The sequence below is a fragment of the Cervus elaphus genome, chromosome 12 (genome assembly GCF_910594005.1).
Source record: "Cervus elaphus chromosome 12, mCerEla1.1, whole genome shotgun sequence".
Classification (NCBI taxonomy): Eukaryota; Metazoa; Chordata; class Mammalia; order Artiodactyla; family Cervidae; genus Cervus; species Cervus elaphus.
Window position 1 is genome coordinate 56,643,584 of NC_057826.1, and position 12,760 is coordinate 56,656,343.

The following is a 12,760-nucleotide window of genomic DNA, read 5'->3' on the forward strand; positions in this document are numbered from 1 at the left end:
GATGTGTCAAGGTCCACTTTCTTTCCTGCTAAGTAAGGAAAACTACAGACTCAGAAATAGATGCTTAAAGCTCCATCCAAAGTTCCCTGAGGAGTATATTACTGTCTTCCCTTTCAAAAACGTCACAGGATAGAGGATTACCAAAAATTCAGGGAAGTGCCAAGCCAAGGTCTTCTGGTTCCATTTGTGGTTTCTCTGGCTGGCCAGGCTATTTACGTAACGGAGAAGAGAAGGGCCCATCATGAAAGCATTCTCAAATGTAATCCCAACACCCTAACTCAGTAAACAAGACCACAAGCTCTAGAAGAGTAATGCATTCAAATATTTGTTGAACGCTTACAAGGTGTCAAACACTTTTCTAGTTCCTGAGAAAACAGCAGTGCATATGACCAAGTCCCTACCCTCCTGTTGCTACATTCTGGTGGGAGAGATGGTAAATAAACACATAAAATAACTACAGCTTATGATAAATTATGGGGTGGAAATAAACAAGGAGTTACTATAATAAACAATACAAGATACCTATTTGGGGGTTATAAAAAATGAAAAACTTTTTAGTCAGATAAAAGAGGGAGTTGGAAGCCAGATGGACAGTTGGAGGGATGAGACAGGAAGGAGAAATAAGATATGCAAGTGGTGCGTAAGTATCTCCCTGTCAGTGGAGGAATCTCATTCACCAGGTTTGGGAATATTAACCTGAAGTTCTAAGCTGAGGGAGAGGGTGTGGCAAAGTTCTTTCCAGTTACAGAATATTATGAATTCCTTTAACTTTTTTGATAATGAATAGGATAGCAGGACTAAAGAAAGGAGTCTTCCAGACACAGTGATTCTCAGCTGGAGACGACAGGTAAAGCAAAGAGGGACGTGTATTCTAACTACACATTGAGAGTCAGCACAAAGCAATTCAGACATGGATGGAATTTCTTACCTCTTGACTTTCTATTTTAAAAGGAACCACCACTGGATCTCAACACTATGATAGAATGCTTATAACTTACACTTCACGAGCACTAAACATGTATTAACCTACTCAGTCCTCACAAGTCTACGGCCAGTGAAAGTGTTCATCACTCAGTCATGTCCATCTCTTTGCAGCCCTACCGACTGTAGCCCACCAGGCTCCACTGTCCACGGAATTCTCCAGACAAGAATAGTGAAGTGGGTAGTCATTCCCTTCTCCAGGGGATCTTCCTGACCCAGGGATAGCATCCAGGTCTCCTGCACTGTGGGCAGATTCTTTACCATCTAAGCCACGACGGAAGCCCAAGGGGGTGGTCCATTATCCCCATTTTGTAAGGAAGAAACCAAGTCACAGAAATGTTAAGTGACATGCCCAGAGTCATACAACTAGGCAGGGCTGGGCTGGCTGCAAGAAGAATCATCTGGGAAGTTTGCCAAAACAGATCCCTAGTCTCTGCCCCAGACCTGCTGAATCAAAAATCTCTAGGGTGAGGCCCAGAAGTCTAAACAAGCTCCTCACATGAAGGTGATGCACAACTAGATTCAGGAACCACTTGGTGCAGGACCCTTAAAAATTCAATTTCTATAAATGTATTTTATTACTACTTAATTGGAGACATGCAGGAGGAAAGTGGGTTAATAATGTTCTCATTTACAAATAGCTCCACTCCTTTCACAAAAAGCTTGAAAGAGAAAGAGCCAGTGAGGAGGAGGCAGGCTCCATTTAAGGTATGAGTAAAGTGAAATCAGATTGAACTGTGCCCAAGGAATTAAAGTCAGAAACAGGTCTTTTAACTCAGGGCAGTGTGGGATCAGTGCTCAAATGCGATTTGGCAATAGAGTTCTTTATTTATATAGGCCATCTTCCTGCTGGAAAGAAGCATGTGTCTTAATCCTTATCTTCCTCCTCTCTTTGTATATTTCTTCCAGTAATTTAGGAACAAAGGGAAGTTATGAATTTTAATGACCACTAGAAAAACATACAATTAACTGTAATTCTTTGAACTTTCCCCCAAAATGGATACAGCTGGCAAAAGAGTGAAACAACTGGGAAAAAACAAGAATTTGCTCTGACAAAAGAAAGTGTATTGTTCTCAATAATCTAAAAACAAAAGTACTTTTCCTGTTAAAAGTTGTAGCCCTTTCCTTATAATGATGATTTTCAACAGACAGATATTAATAGAAACATTTTTTATATCATTCTTTATTCTCTATTCAAGAGAAGTTAACTTCCAAAAGAATGGGCCAACCCCCAAGCTAAGAATAATTTACCCTCTGATTACAGCTTTCTGTTTTCTAATCCCTCTGCTGTACATATTGAAAATAATTGTTTAATGAATTTATCTTGAACTTTTCCCATCACATTTTTTCTGCAACTAGGGTAGAGTGGTGGGGACCAGACACACAAATTAAATTGGTGATTTCTTTTGCTGTAAGACTCTGTGATTTTAGGTTCACTACTGAAAAGTGGCAAGGATTATAATTACAGCATATTCGTAAGAATCTAAGAAAGCTAACTATTTTCATCTTCAATTCTGAGAAAACATCAAGTTTTGTGCCTGAAACAATATTTTGTTTAAAAAACGAAAGTCCACAAAAACAAACAGATGAGTATTTTAGTCAGTTATTTTAAACTTACCACAAACACCAACTTTCCAACATTGGTCCAAGGGAAATCATAAAGTAATTGTTTCTCTTCGTCTAAATTCTGTAGAAAGAATGATGAGTTACTTATAACTCGTATAAGTTATGCACATAGAGTTACCGAGGAAACTGACAGATACTCTAAAATAGCTCTAACTTCTTTCCCAGAAAACTAAAATACAGTAATTAAAATCTGAAAGAGGTCCCCAACTCTCTTTAGAGACATGCAGACAGTAATTAAAAGAGAAATGATACAATTCTGCCACTTTGGGTTCCTCAGTGACTACGTTGCCTTTCAAGGTAATCTTCTCCCTTCTGGCCCATCTCTAAGGCACTCAGACTTTCATAACTGGATATTTTGCCTATACCAAAGATAAGGCATCCTTATGTTCTCCCAGGTCTCACTAACCTCCTCTTTCCCCTGTTGATGGTGGGATGATAACACCATCCCACCTGCAGAATGATGACAGGAACTACTTACTCAACAGATGAGTTTTATCGGAAAATTGTAACGGAAATTAAAACGTCTGGGTCAGATACTTTATCACAAAGTCATTTTTCTTTCCATAGTTACAGATGCACCAGATGATAAAAAAAGAATGCTAAAAATTAATGACACACAAAGAAAAATGTCTGGATATTAATGATCTATGAGTGATAAATGTGGGTCCATCTTTGGTTTGTTGTTTTCTGTTCTAGAGGACTTACTGATGTCAAGGATCAGACTGTTTCACTTTGTCTATCTCACATTATCCACATGTGTGCTGGACAAATAAGCAGTAGTAACCAATCAATGGCTGGAAATAGAACCAGTGAGCACAGCACAGGACCAGGCAGGCACACTGTCAAGAGTCAAGACACAGTGGACACCATTTGACACCTATTCCCCATTAACTAACCTGAAAAATCTGTATTCCCCGCATGGTCAATCCAAGGGTCAGAGAAGCTTCAATTTCCCTTTTATCCTGTAGGAATAAAATTATGTAAAAAAGTATATCTTTCTTCTGTAAGAAACAATTCAGCACCAAAGAATGAAAGATACATTTCAGAATTAGAAAGCTTTTTACTTAAAATAGCTTTGCCTTTCTGCATCCCTTCTTCCTCTAAGATACAAGAAAATCATGGGTACATATTAAATCGATAATGGTATTTTCTACTTTTTAAATCTTTGAGATTTCAGAGTTTTAATGTTTTTATTATATAACAAACGCTTTCATATCTGACAATATTCTAAATTCGTGTGTTACTGAGAACTCTGGTAAGACTATTTGCTGCTTTTACATCAATTTTTTTTTTAAACCTTTTATGCTACGCTAAGTCATTTCAGTAGTATCTGACTCTTTGTGACGCTATGGGCTGTAGCCTGGGATTCTCCAGGCAAGAACACCATAGTGGGTTGCCATGCTCTTTTCCAGGCGATTTTCCCTACCCAGGGATCCAACCAGTGTCTCTTACATCTCCTGCATTGGCAGGTGGGTTCTTTACCACTAGCACTGCCTGAGAAGCTCCTTTTAACCTTCTATCTAACGTCTTTTCTCAGATGTTAGAATCTTGAATATAATGTCATAGTTATATTCTGAGGTGCAGTAGATTTTGTGTATTTAAAACTGGTTAAATCTCCCAACTCTGAAACAAAAGTTAGAGGCAAGCCTGAATAGTTAATGGGCTTCCCTACTTAGACAGCATACAAAAAAGCAGAGACATTACTTTGCCAACAAAGGTCCATCTAGTCAAAGCTATGGTTTTTCCAGTAGTCATGTATGGATGTGAGAGTTGGACTATAAAGAAAGCTGAGTACCGAAGAATTGATGCTTTAGAACTGTGGTGTTGGAGAAGACTCTTGACAGTCCCTTGGACTGCAAGGAGATCCAACCAGTCCATCCTAAAGGAAATCAGTCCTGAATATTCATTGGAAGGACTGATGCTGAAGCTGAAACTCCAATACTTTGGCCACCTGATGCAAAGAACTGACTCACTGGAAAAGACTCTAATGCTGGGAAAGATTGAAGGCAGGAGGAGAAGGGGACGACAGAGGATGAGATGGTTGGATGGCATCACTGGCTTGATGGATATGAGTTTGAGCAAGCTCCAGGAGTTAGTGATGGACAGGGAAGCCTGGAGTGTTGCAGTCCATGGGGTCGCAGAGTTGGACACGACTGAGCAACTAAACTGAACTGAACTGTATAGTTAATGTTCTCTCATGAAGATAGTTGAGAGCTATAAAGCTTTACATTATGTTAGTTTGGAAAAAGCACTTATTTTTAAGAAGTTCAATTATCACCTACCAATATGATATACAGTCAACCAGCTAAACTATAAACTGAAATATATATATATATATACCACAACAAATATAAGGGAAAAATACTGTACTTAGCCACATCTTTTAAGCACTCATCTGTAACAAGTGGCTGTAAGATGTAAAGTTCAAAATAGAAAATAAAATTGCTAAGTTACTAAAGTATTTTCAGTATGAGATTTCTCAATAAAAAAAATAAATGAGTATGTACACCTCTTTATTATGTTCAGTGCCAGTTTTTGCATAATCATGGAAAGAAGTATTTTTAGAAAATGTATCCTCAGCTGGCATAGTAAAGAGAAGATAGAGCCTATATTTACTACTGGGGCTGTTTTTCTCCCGCACTAATATCCTTTACATCAAGAAAGGCACATACAGTATAGGTTTAACAGGAGAAACCAATTCATCACTATGTATTTAGGCCAATATCCCTTTAAAGGCTGTTCTGATTGCTTTCAGAAATAAGACTGTGTTCATAAAAATGCTGGTTGTATGTGTATGAGGTATGTATCACTGGGCAAGAGGTACAGAGGTTTGTTGTTGTTGTTGTTTTAAATTTCCTGTCTCCTGTCTCCATTTTATAAGCAGGTCTTAAATGAAGCACTTTTAATGGCAGTCACTTAATTTCTTTAAAGAATGAAAATTCTCTCCATAAGGAAAAAATTATCTATTTCTCCACCTCAATCAGTTCATTAGCATTATCTTGTTTTAAGGAGGCTAGCGTGATTTTTATGCCATGTAAACGTAGCACACTTTGAGCAAATTGAAAAATTAAATTTTACATAAAAGATAAATCAGAGATATCTACTTTATCTACTAAACAATTCTTAATATGATTCTTTAAAATACCAGAGCTTCCCTAGCAAATAGAAAGCAACCAATATTTACTGAGCACTTACTAATGTGCCAGGCACGCCATCTGGCCATTTCAGATTCATCATCTTGTTGAATCCTTCCTGGCCTGTGACATGTATAGGATCATTCCCACTGAACAGATGCCCAGGACTGCAGTGACAGTCCCCCAGGATCCCAGCAAGAGTGAGTGCTGGTGGAGAGTTTCTAACTGATGATCTGATTCTAAAGCCATACTCTCTCCAATGTATCATTCAAACTTCAAATACATTTTAAAATATAAACTCATTGTCAAAATGTCATTAATTTTCACTTTCTGTTATAAGTTGAGGTGTCACAATGAACTCTCTTAAAAGAAAAACAAGAACTCCGTCTTTTAGGAATTTAACTGAAGAGATCTTTGGAAGTCTTTGCCTTTCAAAGATGACAGGGCATTAACAAAGCATCTCTTGGGCATGAAAGGGGAAAAAATAACATCCTTTGCTCTCTTTTTAAGTTTTTTGAACCAGCCAGGAAAATTACCCAGCAATATGTCCAATTTATGGTCCAGTCTCTAATGGCCTAATTATGCTTATCTTACCACACGGGTATAGCAGAGATAGCAAACCTAATTATAACAAAGATAATGGTAACAGAAACACATTTAACATCATACTTAACGAGTGCTGGGCACTGTTTTAAGCACTTTTCACCCACTAATTCCTTTAGTCTTTAATAAACCTCATAATTTATTGGGTTTGTTACCATCTCCATTTATCTATGGGGAAACCAAAGCACAGTAACATGCCTAAGGTTACACAGTAATGGCTGAAGCTGGGATTTAATCCCAGCAAGCTGGATACAACAGACCACACTCTGAACCACCTCATCCTATTTGGTTGGAGAATAAATATGCCTTTGAATACTCAGGTGGGAATTGAAGGGTTCTTACCATGGAAGCGATACTTGTGGAATAGGGAGAGGAGTGCAGTGGCGGAGAGGGAGAGAAGACAGAATGTGGTGAATAGTTTTGCCAGTGATTCCCTGCAAGGCCCGCCCCAGTTATTAATTGGATGTGTGACCTCTGGCTCAGAATGGAAAAATGAGGCCAGAGACACAAGAACACAGAACACAAGGACACAGGACAAAAGAAGGAACAAACTTCAAAGTGAGAGAAGCAAGAAAGTCAGTGATTCAGGCACAAAGGTTCTTGTAAGCAGACATGGGTTGACTCCTGTCTTTTACTAGTTTTGTGATCCTTGGTATGTATTCCTGTTTGTAAAATGAAGATTACAGTCCTATCTTATAGAGTTATGAGTATTTTTTTAAAAAGGATAGATATGAAGTATTCCCATAAATACAAAACTCAATAAACATTAGCTGCTGTGGTGGTGCTCTTATTACTAATGGATACAATGCAGGTGTGGCTTCACTTATTAAATAATTATTGATCAAAGAAATAGCAAATGTTACTCCCCAAGGCAGAAATGCAGATTTGGGAAGGAGAAAAATAACTATTTCATAATCACTGAAAAGCCAAAAGCACAATTTACAGCCACTTGTCATCTCAATATCAGAACCATGAAAAAGACTCATTCCTGCTCCCAGGCCCGAAGAAAAACATCACTGACTCCAAGACTGACTTATGATGACAAACAGCAGTTCAAATAAAAACTCTTTTAAAAATGACCAAAACTTTAAAAAAAACTTCTCCTGATCAAGAAGATACAGCTGCAGACTTACTGCAGTTTTGTACCTTATACAATCTGTAGTAGTGAACAGCGACGTCATCCAGTCGGACAGCCTCTTTGATATATTTAAGATGAGCCTCAGAAGCTGTGAGTGCAAACTGATCTTTGTGCATGTTTGGAATGTGCTTCAGGATGTAGTCCTTCCCTCTCTTGGAAACAACCTGTTGGGATACAACGGGAGCGCAATGCAACATTTGTTGGAAGGATTCAAGTATAACACGACCCTCACCCCGCAAATGATGAAAGGCCGAGAACTGAAAATAGGCCATTGAAACTGGCTGATTTCCACTGGGAAATTCTCACGCTGTTCTCTTTTTGACCATCTGTGATGTTACTAGGCTGAACAAACTAATACTAGAAGGTACAGAGTCAGTTTAGCTGTAGTACTTCATGTCTAAGAAGAAAAATCACAAGAAATGGGAAAAATATGTTCTCTTGGCTTTAAAATCACTAACAAAGAAAAACCATGCAAACTTGCACAATTTTGTCCACATCATTGTTTACACTTGCAGAATTATTGGTACCATGAAATACAGCTACTGTTAGCACATCTTCATGTTCTGGATCCTACTTAACTCTTCTAAAATTACAGCCACAGAGTGGGAAGCTCTCAATGTTAATCCAAAGAAGGCAGAGGACTGCAAGGAATTCTTAGAAATGTTTCTGGTTTCTGCATAAGAGGCTGATATAAACACTCTACTCAAATGCTTAGGAGAAAACAATTTCACTCAAATATTCATTACAATTTACTGCGACTTCAGTTTTCATCAGACAGCAGTCTAAGCTTTCAGATTTAAAAAATATATAGTGTCCAATAGCTACAGGCTCAAATAAAAGGTGTTGATAAGTTAAAAGTCTTAGCTGACTTCATGAAGACTATAAAAGATGGAAAGAAGTATGCAAAGTGAACAAAAAGCATTTTTAGTGCTCAAAACGATCAGAATTTAAAAATTAGAGAATTTTTAGTTTTATCAGTTTTTATTGTTATTGTCATTTTTTCTTCCTATGAATATTTTAAGGAGAATTAAACATGATGAATTATTGGCCAATAATCAAGTTTTGCTGATAACTCATTATAGATTTTTTCCTTCTAGATTCCTTTTACATGGGAGATCATTTAAATGAGCACTTATCAACCTTTTTCAGGTCAAAGAACCCCTAGAAAATAGTACTTGAAAGGGCAGTGAAGTATATATAATAGGTGGTTCTGGTGATCACAAGGGTCAAGGAAGCTGGTCTCTCAGTACCCTGGGTGCCATGGCACATTAATCGGGAAGCTCTGCTTTAAAGACCAAGAGTCCATGAGAACCTGATGATAACGAGAGAATGGAAATACAGGCTACTTTTGGTCCCACAGGCACTGCTATGTAATAGTTTGACACCCTTTGTGGTTTTTCTTCAACTGAAGCACAGACAGCCCATGAACAAAAGCTTGTCTTGAGCACCATGATGTGAAATGCTGAAGAAACAGAAAAGGTTAAGTTTACAACTGTTCTTTAGGATATCTTAAGAAACACTCAGATTACTGGGTGCAAGAGATAAGCAGAACATTCGAAAATAAAATACTTTTGTTCAGGGTCTTATTGAGCCCAGAGGAAGGGCCCTGGGCACCTAGACAGTCTGTCCAGAGAACACACCTGGGCCGATGAGCAGGAGTAGCCAGGTAAAATAGGGAGGGTGCCTCACCAGCTAAAGAAGCTGTAGGCTGAAAGGTGAAACTATAGGAGGTGTGGAGACACAGTAATGCTGGGTGTTGCCAGAGCACAACACAGGAGGTGCAGGACAACCAGAGAGGAAGGTGCGAAATCTGGCAGGGACCATGAGCTGGGAAGCTCCTAGGTCATGTTCGGTAGTCAGGCCTTCACTCTGCAGGTGAAGGTTTAAATCAGAAGCAAAATTGACTTCTCTGCAAGGTGTGCAGTAAAGCCTAGAGCAGGAACAAGTGTCCACTGGTGAGTGCTGACGAGAGCTGGCACCTGGGAAGCGGGAGGAATCATGACCTGGGTTGGGGCGGGGATGCAGTAATGTTTAGGAAGTTAACAGCAATAAAAATACAAGAGAATTTTATTTCCTAAGCTGGGTGATGGGGAATCAAGGGTTTATATTAGAGGATGTTCTCATGACTGGATGGGGCAAGGTAAAAGAAGAGTGTTAAGGAAGAGCCTGAAAGTTTCTAGGTGACCAGGGCCACTGGCTAAGCTTAAGAACACAGAGGTGGGAACACACAGAACTGAAGTGGGAAGCAGATGAATTTGATCTGGGGCACTGTGAGTTTGAGGTGCCTATGGGTAAACATCTGTCTTACAGACATAAGGGAGGGAAACAGATTCGGGAGGTGCCAGCACATAAGTGGTTGTAAAAAGCATCAATTTGGAGGCGATCTCCTGGGATAGGAGTGACTAAGTGTCAATCACAGCAGTGAAACCCAGGAAAAGACGTGAAAGTGTCCACTGGATTTGGCAACTTAAAGGTCACCGGTGGCCTTAAGGACAACGCCATGAGTGGAGGGGCTGGTGAGGGAAGAAGGCAGATAGATGTAGGTTGAGGAGTACACGTCAAAGTAAAGACACTAAAACATCAAATTTACATCACTTTTTCAAGAAGCTTTACTGAGAAGGGAAGGAGAAGTGGGTAGCTCTTCTTTCCCTCCCTCCTTCCTCCCTTGAAGACAGGGAGGTGTGAACCAAAGTATGCTCTAACTTAAGAGGAGTCAGTTCAGGTAGAGGCTGAAGATATAGAAGAGAGAGATGCCTCAGCAGAGACCTGGAGGAAGAACAGGAAGTGAAGTCAGCAGAGTATGGTGTAGGAAGGAAGGCTGAGATAGTCAGTGCTCAAATAACCTACATTTTCTTGCTGGAGGAAGGGGGTGGCTCCTCTTTTGATAGTGAAGGAGATGGTGGTCAGCACAAGTGTTCACTTATATTTGTTTTCTCAGCACAGGAAAAGTTGTGAATGATGTCACTTTTTAAAGAAGAGTGTTTTTCTCTTTCTGAGATGGAAAAATGCTGCTCGAATTAAGAGTAAATGAGAAAGCCAAGGCTGAGTAAATCTCAAAAGAAGGCTGACAAATTCCCAGTTCCAGCATCTTTAGGATGGACAGCCATCCTCTTCCTCATTCTAGGTACAGGTCGAGTCTGTGGAGAGACTGTGTGTGCCACGCTCTCAAGTGTGAAATGTGTGCCCGGGTGTCATGGAGGGTGTGTGGGCCATCAAACACCTGGCTTTCAAGTTCTTGAAGCTGCATGAGTAGCTTGACTATTTCTGGTCGCTCCTGGTCTCTCTGTCATTGCCATTCTGCCTCACAATGTGTCTAGCATAGAGGGTAGACATTTTAGGGGTTGACATGTCTCTATCAAACTAGAACAATGAACTAGAAATGTGCTAGAGAAAACGCTTTAGATCTGAAAACAGTGCCTACCCAAGATGGGAAGTAAGCCTCAGGCTCAAAGTATTTTCCATAGTGCTTATTCCTTTTGAAGTTCCCAAGATCAGCCTGCAGTGCAAAGGCTGCCAGCAGGAAGTAGGCCTCCTCTCGGAGCACACACTGCGAATGGAGAACTTGTTTTCTCAGGTGCCAGTAATAATAGTATCTTGCTGCTCTGTCACTAGGAAAACAAAAGAAAGCAGAACTCACATTTTGATGGAACAATCTAAACGCATGTAAACAGAGCCCAAATCCTGCTGTTCATCTGAGGACAGGAGCTCTTCTGTTCTGCTCCCTCCTCCTCCCCCACAATCAGCAACACCTGATTGCTGCCTAATGGCTGCTTACTCAGGTCTCAGGGAGACAGGACCCCAAGTCAGACTACCCAGACTGCAAAAGCAACACTTCCTGAGGCCTAGGCATTCGATTCATTCAGAAGATGGAAAAAAGATCTGAATCATCCCACTCCAATGTGGTAAATAAATACTACATTGAACACATATTAGAAGAGAAGCCTAGGCATTCGTTGTCTGCATTAAAATAACTTTGCTACCATGATGCTGCACACACAACATAAATAAGGACAAATCTGGGGACAATCCTGGTTTTAATGTCATGCATCCTTTTTTGTTTTGTTTTTCATCTGAGCAAATTACAAATACATTAGGCCCTTAAAAAAAAATCTCTATATTCTCTACTAGAAAAAATTTGCTTGACTATAGTTTTTTTCCCTCTAAAAATGAATGAACTGAAAACTCTCTTAAAATCCTTAAAAAAAGAAAATTAAGCAGATGTTACTTTATGGGTGTGCTTTTATATGTACATGCCACAAAATCATGTAGTCCTCACAAACGGAAATAGTGCACTCATTACAATCTGTTGAGGTCAGAAATAAATATAGTTCCCATTAAATACACTAAGGAGTGCTGACTGGGTAAAAACAGAGTCAAGCTCCAAAAAATGTCACAGGCAAACAGGACGCCTCTGTGATCAAAGTAAAAAGGCAAGGGAAAAAAAAAATGTGTGTGTTTGTGTTATGTATTTAATGAGTATTTGCCTCCCTATTATTTTAGGTTGAATGTTTACCTGAGATTCATAGCTCATTAGTTGATGATAATAAAAACATATGGGTTTATTTTAACCAAGATCATGTTTAAGAATGAAGAATTTAAAAATAAAGCATTTATGTAATCTTTTCCCCTTGGGACAGAGTACTTTTCAGAGCACTTCTTTGTATAATGCTGAGTACACAGCATTTGGACTAGCTCATCACTGGAGAAAAGGGCAGAAGTATAGGGGTTAATGAAACATTCATTAGTCCCAGGGGGCTAATTAGTGGCTCAATACTATACTTTTCTTCTTTCCAGCACATTCCATTCCAATTATGCACACTGAGTAAAGATTTTATACAAACTGAGAATAGCTAAAAAGGTTTCTCTGCCTTTAAAAACATCCTATATGGGCTCATATTTTTTACTTTTTAATTTGCTTGTGGCAATAATATAAATATTAAGAGCAAATCTCAGATACAACTCATTAGTTAAATGTATCATTGTCCCTTTAACATGGGGTTTCTCAAAATTGAAAAATAAGTAACTGAAACACAGAGTTCACATTTCTAGTAATTTCTACCAGGTGACAAAATCACCTCTGAAAGTCTTCCAGCCTGAATCCTCCTATACAAATGTTAATCTGAGCTTCTGAACTGGTGACTTCTGGGTCTGTATCATGTGCAGAGTAGTATTCAGGCACCCACCTCCAGAAAAGGAATCAGTTACCTGCCCTTGCCAAACTGCATCTAAGATTCTCACAGGATAGCTACATTGGGTGTAATCTTAGCTTTAAAGATAC

General features: G+C 39.2%; 1 protein-coding gene across 4 annotated transcripts in view; it reads right to left on the reverse strand.

The window, feature by feature from the left end:
* Positions 1-12,760, reverse strand: part of FRMD6 (FERM domain containing 6) — a 78,191-nt gene that overhangs the window by 14,786 nt on the left and 50,645 nt on the right. For all 4 annotated transcript variants that reach the window (XM_043919007.1, XM_043919003.1, XM_043919004.1 and 1 more), the window contains 4 exons: positions 10,904-11,090; positions 7,491-7,646; positions 3,504-3,569; positions 2,600-2,668 (listed from right to left, as the gene is read on the reverse strand). In XM_043919007.1, coding sequence (XP_043774942.1) covers positions 2,600-2,668; positions 3,504-3,569; positions 7,491-7,646; positions 10,904-11,090 — 478 coding nt within the window. The remainder of the gene's footprint in view (positions 1-2,599; positions 2,669-3,503; positions 3,570-7,490; positions 7,647-10,903; positions 11,091-12,760) is intronic.